Source organism: Lissotriton helveticus, chromosome 6 (genome assembly GCF_964261635.1).
Source record: "Lissotriton helveticus chromosome 6, aLisHel1.1, whole genome shotgun sequence".
NCBI classification, from domain to species: domain Eukaryota; kingdom Metazoa; phylum Chordata; class Amphibia; order Caudata; family Salamandridae; genus Lissotriton; species Lissotriton helveticus.
In genome coordinates, this window is record NC_136067.1 from 601,650,613 (window position 1) to 601,670,307 (window position 19,695).

At 42.2% G+C, this 19,695-nt stretch overlaps 1 protein-coding gene across 1 annotated transcript in view; it reads left to right on the forward strand.

Moving 5' to 3' along the window:
- LOC144762793 (CD109 antigen-like) overlaps positions 1 to 19,695 on the forward strand; it is a 1,211,849-nt gene that overhangs the window by 684,570 nt on the left and 507,584 nt on the right. The window contains exons 19-20 of the mRNA XM_078648063.1: positions 11,687 to 11,804; positions 18,078 to 18,191. Coding sequence (XP_078504189.1) covers positions 11,687 to 11,804; positions 18,078 to 18,191 — 232 coding nt within the window. The remainder of the gene's footprint in view (positions 1 to 11,686; positions 11,805 to 18,077; positions 18,192 to 19,695) is intronic.

Sequence of the window (19,695 nt, forward strand, 5' to 3'; positions counted from 1 at the left end):
TGAACATCCAGGAAAGTGATCTGATTTTTAGAAGAGTTGTAGATTAACTTAATATCTTCTGTCCTTGCATTTAGCCAGTTACAAAAGTCATTAAGCTGTTCCTGTGTACCAGACCAAATCGAGAAAACATCATCTATATAGCGCATCCAACTTGAGATGCACTCATTGAAGGGATTATTGTTGTAAATGAATTTATCTTCTTATAATCCCATAAAAAGCACTGCTAACTCCGGAGCAAAAGGGCAGCCCATAGCGACTCCCTTCATTTGATTAAAAAAGTCAGATCCAAAGGAAAAATAATTCTTCTGTAGAGTAAACTTGGCTAAACCAATGATGAAACTTGTCGGAACTCTGACTGATTTTTCTCTTGTATCCAAAAAATGAGTGAGTGCCTCTAGGGCACCCTCCTGAGGGATTTGGATATATAAGGACACTACGTTCATCGTTACCATAATGTCCTTTGAATCGTCGTATTCAATGGACATTATGGTAACGGTGGACGTGCAATCACCTTAAAAGCTTGAAACAAAACCTCCCCTTGGGCAATCCCTTCGGATTCGTCGCAACTGCTCCTTTAAAGACGAATATGTTTTGCATGCAAACAACTTAATGGACCGTCTGGTAGATCGAGGCTACCGGGGACTAGGTTTTCCCACTGGCAGGAGAAACTCATATGATGAAGCATGCCACCTATGGTGGGTGAGGGTATTCATCCTATAGGGATCTCTACCATGTGGAGACTTTGTGAGACATTAGCCCGACATCCTTCAGCTTTCTTCGTGCTAGCACAGACCTGAGGATTTTTTGTGTTATTTCTGTATATGAAGAGGAGATATTTTCCGTGCAGATCTATAAACTTTCTCCCTTGGACACACTCCTCCCGGCTTTTGTGCTAATACATGTGTTGGGGTGTCTGGGTGGGTCCCCAGGGCTCCCCGTAACACCATTAAAATGGACTACCCTGAGAGGACACATTGACTGTGCCACATCTGTGTGGCTCATGGTCAATGCACCTTCATTCTTGCTTTTGGTTCCCATGTCTAATATATGGTACAGGGGCGAAGACAAAAAATTACCTCATTTACATGAGGCCACATCCCCATGCGAAGGACTGAATCACATCAGTTCTACATATCTGCCAGCATGATATCTACTACAGAAGAACTTCAGGCATCAGTGGTCCCTCCAGTAATACAAAGTGCCCAGTGAACGCAGAAAGGAGAAACACAGGTTTGTTGCTCACCTGAGGAACTGGTTATAAAATGCTCACAGGATGTCTTTAGAGTAAAGAGCTATGTTTGAAGGCATATATCAGGTTTGGCGAGGGAGCTGAGAGAATGTAACACAAGGAGAGGGCCATAAAGAACATAAGATCCTATGGCCACTCTTCCATATGAAGGTTCAATAACAATCTATATTAAAGTATCAAGTTGTCCTTTTTTGAGGATTTTCACAAAAGAGGAGAAATACGTGGCCATTCTGATGTTTATACTTTTACCTTATTTAGTATTTTTACACATGCTGCTCAACCAGAAATGTGTCAGTGGATTGTATACACGAATAAGACAATAATGCGTGCCATCCCTCACAGAGACCTAGCATTGAAAATGTTAAACATAAAGTCATATGAAAAAATAAATACCAGTTTAAATTCATTATCATCTAAAAACAGGAAAGAACAGGAGTGAGAAATGACAATGTTAGACATTTTTAATAAGGAAATGATGGGAAGGGATTAGCTCAAAATGGAAGGGAAACATAAACAGAAATGAGTACACAAAAGAATTAAGTGCAAATCAGTAAAAGAGAAGAAAGAGGATAACGGGTAGAGAAAGTGGAGCGGTTAGAAGACAACAACAAAGAAAAGAAAAGTTGGATAGACTTAAATTCAAACCAAAGGCAGGAGATGAAGGGACGTACACTCAGAGAGAAGAGAAAAAAGGTGGATACAAGTAAATGCATGAAGGAAAAAGACTGAGCCTTAAAAGGGTATAGATAACTAGAACAAACGGAAATAAATGTAATAGAGGGGCTGACCAAAGATTGGTGGCAGCAACTAGTCAAGGTAGAGATTAAAAAGATACATTTTACCTTATTATGAAATTAGAGATGTTTTTAGTGTCTAAAGTTAACTGTAGGACAATATGAGATGGACGGTGTTGCTTTAGAAAATGATTGTGTAGATGCTTTGTGCAGTCTGAATTTCTGTTTCCAGTCTTAGGTTGTCTTACCTTCTCAGGTTTTGTAGCCTCTAGAGATTTTGATTAAAGTATATGGATAGGTCAGATGTTTGGGGGACGGGTTTTAAACATAAATGTTATTCTGACGTCAAGAGGAGGACTCTAGATCCTTCATGACAGGCAATTTGAAATGACATTTTAAAAATCTGAGATCAGCCAGACTATACAATACAAATTAGCATACATAGAAGCTAAGAATTAACATAAAATGCCTGATAGACATACCAGTAGGATAATATAAAGGCGTGAACTGCAATGTAAACGTGTTTTAGATAAAGGAGGTGCTTCTAGTTTTAAAGAAGCGAAGGACAGTCTCACAGAATTTTTACTCTATTCTACTTGGGAGGAAATCTAAAGATCAGAATCAATCAACAGATCCAGAAATGTGACTTTGATAGCCAGAAAGGGGGAACAGCTGTTAGTGTGTAGCTCAAACAGTCAATTTTTCTTGACTTTGAATCCAAGTAGCCCCTTAATGAGGATGATTTTGGTTTTATCTGGGTTGTTTATAAGAAAGTTATAAGACATCTATTTGTGAAAATTTACAAGGCATTTTTTTAAAGTGCAGATGCACTAGAATGGTGATGTTGTTAGATACATCTTTAGGGTGATGTTTAGCTGTACATAACCAGCCCTGCCTTCTACATCATGCTTTTTAGCACTTCTATATAAATGTTGAACAACATAGGCCTAAACATTAGAGGACCCCATGGGTGACTGGGCTATAATCAGAAAAGTTGTTATCAAACTTAACCCAATTTTTGAGGTTAAGAAGAAGGTGACTCATCCGAGAATCTCTCCTTTGAAGTACCATGTTCATGGACTGTGAGGAACCTTTTTTGGTATAAAGTATAAGATGCATCTGATATATCAAAGAGGATGTGGAGACAGACATCAAAAAAGTACAGCAGGTATTGAAAGACATCTAGGATTTTAAGTCAAGCAGTCTAAAGCTTAATCAGGGAGAAGTGGTTTGGGGTAGAAACTCCAAACTCAATGAAACATGTAAGAGCAATCAATAAATCCTTCCCCTGCCAAAGCTTTTACTTATAATCAAAAAGTACTTGATTCACAACACAAAAGCCAATACAGTACATAAAGGTTAAAAGGCAACAGCAATACACATAGTTATACATGGAGATGAATCACCAAGAGTGTTTCCCCCTGGGTAAGGCAATTTTATGGATACAGTCATTGCAAATGAGGATGCTGACCCCTGGATGAGTGATTCGTGTTGTGTTTTGTTAGTACCAATGTGGCTCACAGTCGTTTCCCACTGGAAAGATATGAACTAGCAATCCCCACTGGAAAGTTATGAACTAGCAGTTTGGAAAAAGAAATGCGTTGCAAAATCCCCTTTCAATGCTTCATAATTCAGATAGTTCCATGGGAGCAGGATACACTTTGTGACCTTGGGATGTGGACGATTTAGCACTCCCATATGTGTGCATCCACATATAAACCACTTGAAGCGACCATGTTGACTCTGCCCTGGCCAACTCTACTGCTGTCTATTAGGTCTGCCTGGGTCCAGGTAAACAGTGGTCCTAGAACTTGACTAATTAGCAGAAGTAATCAGTACATAGTAAATAATTAAACAAAAAGATTTTGGAGCACGCTATATCAGGTCAGCTCGTAGCATTCAATACTTAATAGAAGAAAAATTAGAGAATACAAGAGACCAAAGACTAGCAAGCAATTTTAATTCATTGCATCTAGAGTAATTGCTTATAATTCACAATAGAAAATCATTAAAAAGCTAACAATTGCCCCAAGAAGGGAACGTGCGGAAGGGAATGGTAGTGATGAAAAGTGTAAAAGTGTGACTTGAGAGAAGAAAAGAATTTTAGAATAGTCACATGGAAGACATTTTTACAATATTATACAAATGACGGATCGGTTCAAACATTCACCGTCCTATCTAACCTGGCCACATTATTAATTATGAACACATTAGTGCAATTAATTTTAACAATATGGATATCTATTCCCACTTCTGGGCACGTCTAGTATGGAAAATCTGGGTCCAGGTAAATTCAAGGGTAGTACATCGACGTTTCGACTCGTCTTATGGCCTAATGGGTAGTTTGAACCTTAGCCGTGCGAGTCTTCATCAGGACATGAGGGGCAATCTCACAAGGAAATGGAAAGATCCCCGTAGTTAGAGCAGATATCAGTTAAAGTTGATATCCGAAGGTGGAGAAATCTTACTCGGGGGAATAGGTGCAAAACAACACCTTCCAATTTTCAAAGGCGAGGTCCACAATTTATTTTAGAACTCGAAGAACAACTTCATGGATCCTACTGCCTTCCACGACAGATACTGCTTTTGCTCTAAAAATAGCAGAAAGGTGAAAGATAGAAAGGGTAAAAAAACGAGTGAAAACGAGTGAAGGAGCAGAGGGAGAGAAAGGGAAAACGGGCAGAAATAAGGCACAAAAGAGCAGAGGTGCAGAAAGGTGAAAGATAGAAAGGGTAAAAAAACGAGTGAAAACGAGTGAAGGAGCAGAGGGAGAGAAAGGGAAAACGGGCAGAAATAAGGCACAAAAGAGCAGAGGTGCAGAAAGGTGAAAGATAGAAAGGGTAAAAAAACGAGTGAAAACGAGTGAAGGAGCAGAGGGAGAGAAAGGGAAAATGGGCAGAAATAAGGCGCAAAAGAGCAGAGGTGCAGAAAGGTGAAAGATAGAAAGGGGAGAAAAACGAGTGAAGGAGCAGAAAGAAAGAAAGGAGACAGAGGTCCACTGGACCACCAGGGATGAGGCGCAGGGAAACCTGCGGGTGGAGGAGGGCCTCGATCACCAACACTCAAGAGTGCAGGGGCAGGGGCACCTCACTTAATGGTGGAGCTGCGAGGGTGGGAGAGCAATTTCACTGACAATGAGTCAGTGGTCTTGCTCGCCTGTCCCCGCAGTGGCCGCCATTAAGTAGGGGTCGGGGAGGGCTGGACAGCTGGGAGGCGGGAGCGGGGAGGGGAGCTGGATTGGGCCGGTCGTGCTGGGGGGGAGGGGCCGCGGGGGCAGCAGCGGCGGGGAAAGGTAAAGGGAGGAAAGAAGGGATAATGAAAAGAGGGAAAATAAGCAGAAATAAGGCACAAAAGAGCAGAGATGCAGAAAAGAGCAGAAAGGTGAAAGATAGAAAGGGTAAAAAAACGAGTGAAAACGAGTGAAGGAGCAGACGGAGAGAAAGGGAAAACGGGCAGAAATAAGGCACAAAAGAGCAGAGGTGCAGAAAGGTGAAAGATAGAAAGGGTAAAAAAACGAGTGAAAACGAGTGAAGGAGCAGAGGGAGAGAAAGGGAAAAGGGGCAGAAATAAGGCGCAAAAGAGCAGAGGTGCAGAAAGGTGAAAGATAGAAAGGGGAGAAAAACGAGTGAAGGAGCAGAAAGAAAGAAAGGAGACAGAGGTCCACTGGACCACCAGGGATGAGGCGCAGGGAAACCTGCGGGTGGAGGAGGGCCTCGATCACCAACACTCAAGAGTGCAGGGGCAGGGGCACCTCACTTAATGGTGGAGCTGCGAGGGTGGGAGAGCAATTTCACTGACAATGAGTCAGTGGTCTTGCTTCTCTAATTTTTCTTCTATTAAGTATTGAATACTATGAGCTGACATGATATAGCATGCTCCAAAATCGTTTTGTTTAATTATTTACTATGTACTGATTACTTCTGCTAATTATTCAAGGTCTAGGACCATTGTTTATACATATCGAATTACGCCCAGGTCCATGGCCAATTGGGTTACCCTATTTAATAATGGGTCCAGGTAAAGGTGGTTGCCATCTGCTTTCACCAATCAGAGACGAGGAACACTGGTTAAGTGTATCTTCCACGGATCCAAACACAAACCCACTTTCCCCCAAAAATATCAAAAATCTACCATGATAGCACTGATGGCCAGAGTCAACGGTAGAGGGGACCATCGATTATGCTTTTGATCTTTTTGCAATGCCAAACCTTCTTAGGTATTTTCTGGTCTGGGAGTGCTACTGTTCACTGCAGTGGTGATTTTCTTAGTGCTAACTTGTCTTCGGCACTCATTGGTCTGGCCTATTCTTCATAGCTCACAGTGGGGACCTCACCAGTCACTATCCACAGTACTCTGTGGAATGAGGCCCTGAATTCCCATACACTAGGACAGATCCATGGAGCAAGCAATTTTGCACCAGTGCACACTGCAGTGGGATCCAGGATCACTAGGGCTCTCCACGAAATATGCTGTGGTGGTGTAGATCCTTCCCTACCTCACAGTGGGCTGGGTTCAGCACCTCTCGCACAGCTCCTCACGCCCCCCATCCTCTCTGTAGTCACCCTGTACCTTCAGTACCCCTCCTTAGCAGTCAGTAACCCCCTTACTCTTGAGGTGGTTTCAAGGCAGATCTTACTAGCATTTTGCAGAACTTCCAGGTTCCTGTTAAAGGGAGTTGCCTCTCAGCGACCTCAATCTTGGTGTCTAAAGGTATTTTCCAGCCTCCACCTTTATGGGAACCCTGACACTGATAAATCCTAGCACACTGACTGGTGGTTTGTGTCCCATATTTGTAGTACGCTTGAAAAACAATTGTATTTAGCAGGCCCAGCATTGAGAATGGTTTCAGGTATTTTGTGACTTTATAGATTTCCCAAATATTGAGCCATAGGTTTTGTCTTATAATGTCAGCAAACAGATGGTGTGAGGCTGGGAGAACCCTGGTGGCAGAATCCCAAAGAAGATGAGAGGTAGACTTCCCCACTCAGCTACCTTCCTACCCGTTGCTATGAACAGTTTTGAGGAAGAATAGAGTATAAGAGGGCAAGGGTCAGGGGCGTGGGAGACACAAAATTTCGGGGGGGGGGGGGACAGACAAACCTGCGTGTGTTTCCCATGTGTGCGTGTGTGTCTGTGTGTATGCGCTCGTTTGTCCGTGTGTGTGTGTCCATGCATTTGTGTGTGTTTTGAGCATGCTCGCTGCAAGAGTGGTGAAGCACCAAGGCAAATACAGTATTTTCCCAAATCTCCTTACTTTACATCTTCAAATCTTACTGCTGCCTTCAGGCCTTGGTCTTCAAGACGGCAGGTAGGGTAGGGCTGAGAAGGGGCAGGATCAGACAGCTATCAACAAACAACCTCTTGCCCTTTGTTCTTAGAAGTGCAGACTGCAGGCAGCTGTGGCTGACATTAGAAACAATTCCTGGAGGGTTGAAGTGCAACAAAAGTGTCGAGGGCGGGTGGGCTCCTTGACTGTCAGATTGGTCACAGGTAGCTGGAGGCTGGTCAAAGGTCATGTGCAGTCAGGGCATGACTTTCGAGCTCGGCCGAGACCCTGGGCACCAATTTTCTGAGGGGCGCATGGAGCTTTGTGCATTATGGTTATGCCAACAGCAGCACCCTTCTCACATTGCTACAGCCTTGTCCTTGTCCCTACCTGTTCGTTTCTGTCTGATTTGCCAATTTAAAGTGGTTTTAGTACTTCAATATCAAATGGCAGGTGATGTTTTAAACACCCATCCAGATACTGACCAGTGAACAAAAAAGAAACTCTCTGTTGTCTCCTTTAATTCACTACCATCAGCAAGGGGCGCCAAATGTCTCTCGCTCAGGGCGCTATTTTAGCAAAGGCTGGCTCTGCCTGCAGGGCCATTAAAGATTTTGCTTTTGTGCGCTATAGGCCCTGTCATCTAAAGAAGACAGACAAGAAATTATTTTGTCTTCTTGTTTCCCCCACCCTTGTTCCCTGCGTCCCCCCACTTCAAAATTTGGGGGGATGTGCCCCCTGCGCCCCTTACACTTCTTACGCCCATGGCAAGGGTGTAAACATCTAATAGATCACCCCAGTCGCTAAAAAAAATTTCTGAGACTGATGTTTTGGTCATTCAGCTTTTGTTGTAGAGCATGGCCATTCCACATCCTATGGACTTTCACTTAGAAGGCTTTTATAATTGTAGGTTTCTTTTTGACATTTGGGATTTCTAATGTAAGGGACTTAAATACTAGTTTCTCGTGATCTAAGTGAAAAACAAGCTTGACAAACCTGTTCTTTTTTTTTACAAATGTTTCAGCAGGAATGATATTTACCAGAACGGTAAAACCAGTCTAATAAATGCATTTCAAATCCAAAATATTTTCAGTTCGCATACAGCTTTTCTTCATTAGCAACTTTAATGTGTAACCATCTCTCTGCCCTGTTCAGATGGTATGTTCCAGGCAAGTCACTCAGATCTTCAGGTCGGAAAGTCATCATTCCCAAGTTTAGTAAAGTCAGATAGGGCGGCCGGTCCATTTTCGGGGCTTCCACCGAGTTATGGAACACCCTGCCTGCCCACATTGCTAGACTTGACTCCTTTGTCCTGTTTAAAAAATCCTTGAAAACCTGGATTTTCTCACCCTAAGCTATTTGGGGACTGTAGTAGTTAATGACCTCTGTTACTTGGCATAGTGCTTAGATACCCTCGGGTTTAATGCACTCTATACATTCACTTTTTATTTAATTTCTATGTGTTTTTCCGTAAAAGAGTAAGTGAATGACTTTCAAATCGAAAATATTTACAGATCACATACAGACTTTCTGTTTTTAGCTATTTATATTTGTTTTTCCAGGAGGGAAACACTTGCTTCCTCTAATTTTCCTTCCTTTTCTCATGCAGAGCTTACATTTTCTAAAACGTTTTATACCTTTTTCTCATCTTTCTGTGTTGTTCCCTAATTATCTTACACACCTCAGCCCTATGATACTTCCTAAATTTTACTTCCTTTTCCTCTACCTTTCTTCTCCTCCGGCCCTTTCTCATGTTCCATATTTGTTCCTATTCATGTTTATTTAGCTTTCATATAATCTGCAATCAACAATCTCTTAACAAAGGCATAGCTCTTACTTCCTATCTCAATTTGACCATAGATGTCTTACAGTCCAGTTTTCCTCCTTCTGTGCAATCGTTCCATTTGCTGTCTGTATTAGATATAGATTAACAACTAGTGCAACGCGTTTTTTGTAAATTAGCTCAATCAGATACGAACTGGCCTATTGGTAAGTAGGGCAATGCCCGAAGTGCTGGTCTGATAGGTCAGTGTGTGGGCCATTTTATAGGCTGTTTGTGGGCCTTTAATAAGGTCTGCTAGGCAGGTTTTTACTATTGATTTCAATTATATTAAAACAGACAGGCACACATCCGTGCAGACTTCTATAGCTTGCAAAACACCTATACACGCTCAAAACTGCCCACATTTGCAAACATGGGCCACTTTTAATCTAATTCATTCATTTGGGCCAATGTTATTTTCTATCGCAGTCCGACCCGATCTCCTTTGCATTTTCCAGTTGGTGTTCTTTTGCCATTAATTACTTACATTGTCTAGTACTGTCTTATTTGCAAGGCATTTGGAATGCTTTGCAGTTTCATATCAAAGCTGCGATTTGATTTGAGATCTCTTACATTTTTGATGCAAGTCATATGAGTTCACCAAATTGGAGTTTTTCCAGTTTTGGACTACCATGCTTCAATTTATTCTTTCACCAAAATGACTTATAAGCACATTAAAACAATTTCATGGATGACCACAAAAATGGGGTAAGGCATTGTCTAAAAATATGGAGACAATGTGGTTTATGAAGAGTTGCTTCGCCTGCAGAAGAGCAGAGTTACAGACAAATTCAAAAGAAAACAGATTGTTTAGGTCAGATATAGTCTCCACTTCCTGTAAGCCTGATATAGAGTATAATGTGCATGCATAAGAATTATTATTAACCTAGGCTGAGCTAACGGGCTTAAGGTGGCGTAATACATAGTAGGATAGGGAGAGAATTTAGAACAGATTAAATTACAATTCAGAGGTGATTAGAAACTTAATTGAGGAAATGTAAAACTACATACCCAAAAGTCTAGAGATGGAAAGGAATAAGCTATACAAGTGCAGGAATGTTGATAGAAGACACTGTTATGAGCCTGGCTGTTTAAGCAAGCTTTTAGCCTGCCCCTTTCTCCTTTCCCTACTGGTTGTCACTGCACCAAGAAACACTTGTGTGACGTGTGGTCTACTTTTTCCTGACTTAACATAACATGAATTAATTTGGTGGGCGCAAAAAGAGGCGTTTATTGGACAGATTGGACAGAGAGGCAGCAAAAGAAAAACATTAAAAGATGGCTGTCACTCTCAGGAAGAGAAAAGTTTAGAGCAGTGGTTCTTAAACTTTTGACTTCAGGGGACCACCACGTAATCATCACTGTAACATGGGTCCCTCGTGGAATCATTATTAGAATATGGGGACCCCAACCTAAGCATTTCTGATGTATTGTACTGCACAACAATAAACAAAATATACAGAAACAAGCATTCATCAAACAAAAATGAAAATGATGAAATATTTTATTTAATTCACAAACAGATAGAAAGAAAAATCAAACTTTTATTTTAATGGGGAGGGTGAAGCTTTTTGAAATTCAATTGAGGCAACTCATCATCCAAACTATTTTCTGTTTGATACACTTGCACTGCTCCAACAAATCAAGCTGAGGATACTAACATACTTTTCAGCCTCCAATTTCAATTTGCTTCACATTTACGGAACCTTTTAAAATATTCAATTTTAAATTCACTTCATTATTTAAATACACTTTCTAATTGTATATACTTTTCTAAGCAGTCACTGACCTCCTGCATAGGCTTCACGGACCCCCTGGGGTCTCTTGATCAAAGGTTAAGAATCACGGGTTTAGAGTACATACGCAATGGGGTGCTGCTTGAATCCTATAGCACAGTGAGCACAGAACCCACATCTGGGTATTCCTATCACTCTCAGGGCACTGCACTGAAGAAAGCAAAAAAGTGATGGATGGAATGCTTGAATTAATCTCAGCCACTGGTAATTACTCAGAGATATTAAATGTGGTAATATAGGTGTTAGTGGCAAGTTATGCTTGAGAGAAGGATCAATACATTAAATTATTTTGGTCAAGGAAGTCAGAGAAAACGAAAACATAGGAGGCAGTCAACAATTATAATAGAGTACATCTATCATGTTACAAGGGCCACTGATTATAATGCACTTGTAATATGGTAAACCGGACCTCTGCCACACTATGTTCTACAGGAAGCACTGTGCAGGCATGCCAACTGGAAATACAACTGGATGATATTTCTCTGCATGGCGTGAAATGGAAATAAACCAAAAAAACACTTTTCCCCAGTAACTTTATGCTTTCTGTGTCATATGAGTGATGATAATGTAGTAAATGGAATATCTAACAAGAAGTGTCTAATATGGAACATGGGTAAAGTTTTGTGGAAGCATGGTATCCCAAAAGCCATTTCCATTTGATCTGCTTGTAGCATTTTTATCAAAACAAAGAATGAAAACCCCTGAAAAAATACAGCTTCAAATGACTTCAGCAAGGCTGTGCTTCTTGATGGGTGGATGCAGATCATTTGCATTTGGGAATAGCATTAAAAGCTTACAGTATCTGTTTGAAATTTACAGCTCTGAAAAAAGCACCAGTGTGCAGGTGTCTGTGCCTAACAGTGTGACTACCTGGGTCGCCACTGCGTTTGTTCTGTCTGAGGGACTTGGATTTGGACTAACAAGTGAACCTGCTGAGGTAACTTCCTTTTTTATTTAAAATTCTGAAATGTATGTATTTATTTTTCCTATAATTGCAGTCCCTCTCCCCAAACGCTGCCAACCACCAAATGTCAGTGCCCTGGAATGGTAATCTGCATCTCCTTATTAAACAAAAGGTCTCTTGGAATTTCTAAAGGTAACCTGGTCTCTACCTCCTCACTTCAGTGTCTGGGTCTACTCCCTCCATCTTCACAAATTAAGACAATATACTTCCACTGTCTGGGAATCTATCCTCATCCTGTGCCATTCTATGCCAGGGGCACCCAAACAGACCCCACCATGCCTTGGTTAATCGAAGACACCCTCTCCAGCAGTTGCATAATCTCCTTTTTTATATTTGTATTATTTATCCTGTATAGTCTCTTGTGTTGCTTATATCAAGATGTTACTGCTTCATTCAAACACAGCCTGAAGCTCTCAATATTTCCCTGTGTTTGCATCCAGCCATTTCTTTTTCGCTTCCACCCCCTGAGCTGATTAGCTGTCCTTGCTGTGGTCAACAATAACCTGGCAGCGGTCAGACTACTCTTTTGCTTCCAGGGTCTATCAAAAGATACCCAACAAAACAGTATCTCACATGCATATAGAGAGGCCTCTTTCTATAGCTTGTCATCCCCAGAGTACAGGCACCTTAATAGTCTACTCTAATTTCCTAAAATCCTACATGAACATTTTGACCTTGACTTAAAACTTCTGATTGTTGCCTCTCCTTTTTCTCTGATTGATCCTCTCCTTACTTTCTATCCGCTGCATGCCTCCTCTTTGAGTACAGCCTGTAGTGTCTTGATACTATGAGCGCTAAGACCCTTGCAGTCCTTTGCGGACTCTAAACATGAATTACGTAATTTGCTGGGAGGTGTTAAGATGTGGTTTTAAAAGTTATGGCACAAAACATGCAGTGTGTGATCGTATGTGGAGGAATAAAGCCATCTGTTATAGACTTCCATGTGTGGAACGTTCATTTTCATGCTGCAGGTCTGGGAAAGACGCTACAACTAGAGACGAGTAGGTGATACGTGCCGCGAAGATACAAGGCTGTTCTCCCTGAGTGTTTGCAATTGTACAGCAAACTGCTTGTGCATGCCACGTTCTTCCTGAATTGATGCAAAGCAGTATGCAATTGGCGTATGTGGAATCAGAGCCCCACTCCAGGCCATTCTCAGCTATTGAAGAAGGTGAAGGCCCTGCAGAGGAGCACATTCGAAAGCCCACCAGAACCTGCTGCTAAGGCTGAAAGAAGAGATACTGCAGTGTGCCATACACAGAGCCATCATCCATATGAAACAAACGCTAAAGGCAGTGACAACCAGGTACAAAAGTAGAAGCTTACTTACCAGCACAGGTGATTAAAGCACCACACAACCTCAAATAGGACGCGGCGACCCAGTCTCAGGTGCGAGGCCGATGCGTTTAGCAGTTGCAGGTAGAATACTGTGCAACAAATGCAGCCTGAACAGTATATACTCTCAATGGCAGTAGAAGGTAGCGCGAAATATAGTGCGGCGAACTTCCTGAAGCCACCACCACCGTTTGGTACAGCGGAAAACAGAACATTGGTGCCAGGTGGGCTGCATGGATCCAAACATTCAACGTCTTTGTAGATGCACTAGAAGAAGAAGACAATAAGAAAACCATTAACTATTTCAAAAACCTTGCCAGTGATAGAGTAAAAGAAATGCTAAAGGAAGTCTCACAAACTGATGCAATATCATACCAAAAGATAAAGGAAGCATTGGAAGCCAAGTTCAATCCGATGCCTCGTGTCGACTATGAAAGGTATATCTTCAACCAAGCAAAACAACAGACTGGTGAAACGAGGGATGAGTTTGTTGAGAGACTTGACTTACTTATCAAACATTGTAAGTTCTGTGACTTTTATGATAAAGAAGCCATGCTGCTCAGAGTAATTGATGGTTGTCTTTCAGATTCCTGTAGGAGATGCATGTTAAGTGAGACACTCAGTTTAGAGAAAATGCTAATGGCTGCCAGGGCAGAAGAATGAGCAGATTGACAAGCTGCTGATATGGAAGAAGACAAAGCACATAATTAATCAGATTTGATCATGAAAAGCAAGCATAAGCTCAAGATAGATGCACTCAAGTCGAAGTCTCTGAAGAAGAAAATGTTATTTATGCTTTCGATGTGGGTTCTCATTTTCTAATGAAGGTAAAGGTCCAGCCATAGGACAGATATGCAAAGGCTGCAGGAAGGAAAAACACTTAATAACGGTCTGTAAAGCGAAAGAGAAACCACATGTGTCACAGCGTGAAGAGAATATGGACACCAGTAGGTTTCAGGAGCATTCTCGCCACACCCACAAGGCCAAAAGGCAATATCAGTTACGACATTTAGAAGCCAAGCAAAGTCGATAGTCTTCAAGTTCTTTACACAAAGGCTCTTCAACGTCATTATCAAGCGTTAGTGAAGAAGACATATATGTGCTAATGGTATCTACTAAGGAACGACATGCACATGTAGGATTAGCTGCTTGCAAAGAAGATCACCAGTCAAAGAAGAATCACAGAACGGTGCAACAAAATTCATTTGTACACTGTCCCAAAATTACGTTAAAGGTAAACAGTTGCCACATGACCTTAATTATAGACAGTGGCATGTCGCTTAATATCATGCCAGTTGATAAATGCAACAGCTTATCATTTATGCCATGCATTACCCTATTGAAGAAGAAGGCATACATGTGTGCTGCATCTAAACTGTTACAGATTCAAGGGTAATTTACAGCAACCATGAGACAGAAGACAACGTCAGTGCAAGCCACAATTCATGTTCTTCAGGGAACTTGATCGAGTGCATGCCCACTCTGCTTTGCCACTGCTGCTGACATGGGACTAGTATCTCTCAATTACAACCTCTGTGCTCAGCCTGAAATCGTGAGTCTGTTCCCCTCATTGTTTCATGGCCTAGGAAGACTCAACAAAATTAAAGTGCAAATTCACAACAATAAGGACATTCGCTTGGTTGGACAACTGCACCACAAAGCTGCTTTTTACTTGCAAGAATTCATTGAGAAAGAACTAGAAACACTGTTGAAGCATGACATCATTGAACACTCCAACGGTCCTACACCATGGGTTCGTCCATAGTTGTGGTGACAAATAAGGATATCAGAGGTGCAGTGCACATTTGTGTTGATATGTTCCAGGCCAACAAAGCAATCGAGAGAGAAAGGCATCATGGTGCCCACATAACTTACATGATCATGCAACTGAACAGAGCTAAAGTATTCTCCAATCTTGACCTGAACAAAGGATACCGTCAACTTGAGCTAGAAGAGAACTGTATGTACATCATAACTTTTTTAACTCATGTTAGGTTGTTCAGATACAAAAGATAGTTTGGGAGTGTCTTTGGATGCAGATATATTTCAGGATGTTATTCACAGAGTAATTCAATCTGTTACACATGATTTCAATTACAGTGATGACATTATGGTATTTGGGACAATACAAAAGGTGCATGACAAGGCTACTACACAAATGTGCCAATTACTTGCTGATGCAGGTTTCCCTCTGAATTCTGCAATGTGTGAGTTTCACAGAATCAAGTTACATTGTTTGGGCACATATTCTCTGATGGGGCAATGACTCCTGACCATGATAATATGCAGGCATTGTCATCTACTTGCCCCCCACAAGATGTAACCCTGCTGTGATCCTTCTTAGGCATGGCCAGTTATTACTCAAGATACATGTGTGACTTTGCTGCAGTGAGTGCCCCACTGAGAGACTTAACAAAGCAAAATGTTTCTTTCAAGTGGTCTACTGAATATGACCAAAGTTTTCAAAGACATAAACATACCTTTGAGAATTGCAACCAAAATGCCCTATTTTGATTCCAAGTTACATACTGAGCTCACAGTGGATGTTAGCCCAGTGGAGATAGGAGCAATTCTTGCTCAACACAATGGCCATCCAAATTGCCCAGAGATACATTGTGACATACGCCAGCAGACGTCTGTCTGAATCAGTACATCCCTATTCTCAGCTGGAAAAGGAGAGTGTGGCTGGAGTGTGGTCCTGCAAATATTTTCATGTGTTTCTATATGGAAAAAGTTTCACTGTCATCACAGACCATCAGGCATTACTCACTATCTTTGGAAACCCAAGCGCTGAAATGCCCCCTCGCAACGAGAGATAGGGGTTGCAACTACAAGAGTATGTCTATGTGATTGTACACAACCCGGGGAAAGATCAAAACCGTGCAGATTACTTTTCACAAGTGCCACTACGTCAGGACAGTTCGACATTCAAAGCTGGTGACGAGTATCTTAATTTCATTGTGAGGTCCAGCATACTAGCAGCACTATCGATTGAACAGATTATTGCAGCTACCAACCACAGATAAAGACATACTCATCCTCAAAGACCTCATTACAACGAAATCTAGGTGGAAAAATATTCGACAATTTTCTGATGTTGAATCCCAAAAATGTACATGGGAGGTATGAGAGTGTCACGGGAAAACGCTGGCTAGAGTACAAGTAATATAGTTTAACACTTTTTCTTGGAGCTTGAATGTGTAAACAGCAGCTGCAGGCCATCTTTATGGGCTCAGGAGCCGTGCCCCTCACCTTTTGGCCACTATAAAGAATGTCTGTCAGGCTGAGCAAACGTCAGCCTGGTAGACACTCTGGGGCATATTACCAACAACTAGCGATAATTATCGCTGTGTTGGCTTAGCGCCAATATTACTATCGCCGCCCTTCACCTGTTTTTATCGCTGAGATACCTTGCTATTAGCAAGGTTTATCTCAGGAGCGATAAAAAACAGGCGAAATGCGTGAATATCGCTGTCAATACAGCGATATTCAGGCATTACCGTGACAATGCTCTTAGCCATGTTATCCACCTCTCATTGGATAACATGGCTAAGAACTGGTCAGGGCAGGCGTTAGCTTTTGGAGATATTCGCGCTTAGCGCTAATATTTCCAAAACAACGCCTGTGTTGATCATAGGAGATAGCGATGTTAGCGACTGTTTTCAGTCGCTAACATCTTGGCACGCCCACTTTACATGTCATTAGCGATAATTATCGCTGACATGCAAAGTGGGACCCTAAATGCCCGCTATCGCCTACAAGCTGTCGCTAACTGGTGTTAGCGACAGCTTGGTAATAGGGCGATAAAATTATCGCCGCATTAGCGGGAAAAAGTCCCTCTAATGCGGCGATAATGGCCCTTGGTAATATGCCCCTCTATTTTGAGGTCAGGCAGACAGGAGTTAGACATACGCTAAATGTGCAGGCTCCTGAATGCTCCTGATTGCCTCAGCGAATCTTTTCGTTAGTTGAAGATATCAAAGCTCCTGTGGGTGTCACATCTTTAGCCTAGCAAAGCAGCTTGAGCACTCTGCCGCATGATGATGGGGAACGTCACTCATTGCCTGGGTGCTTCAGTTATAAGCCCTGAAGTCTCCAGTGCTGAGTGTCAATCTCTGACACCCGTCATAAAGTGGGGTGGAGTCAGCACTCTCACTAACCCCATCTTACTCTGTGGTGAGTAGAGACTGCTGCCTTTCTATGATCGGCTGACCTAAGGTTAGCCAATGAGGGAAGGCAGCAGTCCCAGCCCTCCTGGGATCTTCGAGGCAGAGCTGTGCAGGTAAGTATAATTTTTGTTTACGTTTGATATATTTGGTAGTGAGTGTTCAATGGATGTGTGTGCATATGTAAAAGCATGCGTGTGAGTGAATGTGTATGTGTGCGTGTGTCCTCCCCCGCCCACCTACCTTGTGAAAGTACAGGCTGCCACTGGTAAATAATGAAGGTGAGCAAGTGTCTAAAGCAGTAGTCTAATTTGGTTTAGTGTGTTTTTGAGTGCTCTGATGAGTGGAAAGTCTGTGTGAATTTTGTGAGTCATGTTTAATTTGCAGAGGCGACTGAGGTGATACAAGCTGAGCATTTCATACTTGTCTCAAAGTTGTCCCAGGAATCCGGAGTGTAAGAGCTGTAAGAGAATACCAGATGTTAATTAAAGCTGGAAGTGGTGCAAGGCAGAGGATGGCAACAAGGACAGAGCATTGGTTGATAGTGTTTAGGAGGCTGGGCTTTCAGATTGTTCAACAGGAGGAAATAGAACATGAGCTGTCAGCTGGATATAAATGAACCTTATTGTAAATACTGTGCTATAACTGACCAGTTTTCTCACTTCCTGCACCGACTGAAAGCTTAACATGTTCACAATGTAGGAATGAGAACGTATTTTTACATTGCCTTTCTTCTGCTTTTCAGCTGCAAGTCAAGCAAACGTTCTTTATCTCTATGAACCTGCCTTACTCAGTCACACGAGGTGAACAGTTTATTCTGGAGGTCATCCTGATGAATCACCTACAACAGACGATGGAGGTATTGGCTGATCTATTTTTTGATACAACTACAACCTCAACGTCGTTTTTCTTGTATATTTCTACCACGTTTATCGCTTTTGGAAGCACTTTTACATGTACACCAGTGTTTCTTAAACTCATTAACGTGTTTTGGAAAATATCCAGTGGAGGATGGTGTACATGGGGGAGATGGGCGTCGCCCTGCTACCGTGTGGGATTTAAAAAAAATGCCTGTTGGAACACTGAGCAGCTGTTTATTTATTTATTTATGCGTTTTTATATAGCGCAGACTTTACCCGAAGGCGTCAGAGCGCTTCACAAAAGGAACAGAAAATTACAAATGAACAAATTACAAAGCAGCCGATAAGTTACATGAGGTAAAAGGGACAATTGTGAGCAAACAAAATACATGAGGCAGCAAACAGTGCATTACAGGAGGATAGAGTGACAAGTGTGCAGGTTACAAGTGAAAACAAAGTACAATTAAAGATAATATTTTGCAATATATGCTAGACACTGAGGCACAAGAACAAACGTTACGTAGGCAATGGTGGCACTTGTGCAAATATCAAAAGCAAACAAAATGTGAGAGGTAGCAAACAGTGTGTTACAAAAGAAAAGTGGCGTGTGCATGTTACAAAAGAGTACCAAACACAGGTACAAGGATAATACTGCAATAAATGGCATACACTCCAACCACACGAACACACTGGTAAGGCACTTCCATAATCATGGAGAATAGAGTTTTCAGTAATTGGAGGTCTTCCTTCAGATAATAGAGAGGGCATGAATTAACTTTGGAAGTGTCTTTGAAGGAGGAGAACTTTGAGGTCAGTTTTGAAGGCCGGGGGGGGGGGAGGTGGTGGTCCGGAGCTGAGGCGGAAGTGAGTTCCAGATTCTCACCGCGTTGCCTGAAAAGCAATCAATTGTGCTGGCTGCTCCTGCTTGGTAAACAAAGATGTGCAAAACTGGGTTTTCCTTTAAGGGAGTGGGGAAGGATGGCCCTTGCTCTGTGCATGATTTTGGCTGGGCGAAGATTCCTTCGACCTGGAGCCAGAAAGCAGGGCAGTGACGACACACAAGTGGGCAGGATCTGTGTCTTACTGCCAGAATAGCATGTTACTTTTGGGCGTTATTTGCTTGGCCCAAGGAGGAGTCGGACGCCCTCCATTCATTCCAATGGCCCAATGGCTGAGGGCAGGGCAGTCCGGCTTAGAGATGTAGATGTGGGGGTGTTGCAGTAACCTTTGACTCTTCCACGAGACCCAGAAACAGTTGCATGTTTTACAAGTGATTGCTTTGCTGTGGTCTCGGGGAGGAGTGCAAAGACCAAATCCAATATTTTCCTGTTTGGTTTGTGCCTGCGTGCTAGCGTTGCTACTGCCACGCTGTCTGCAACTATGCACTGCAATCCTGGAGTCCAGATCGAGAACGTTGCGGTGACAAAGGTAAGTGATCCACCCCACAAGAATCTCCTAATTATAGGGGCTCTGTTTATTGTCACCTGCGACAGGGGCGGCTCT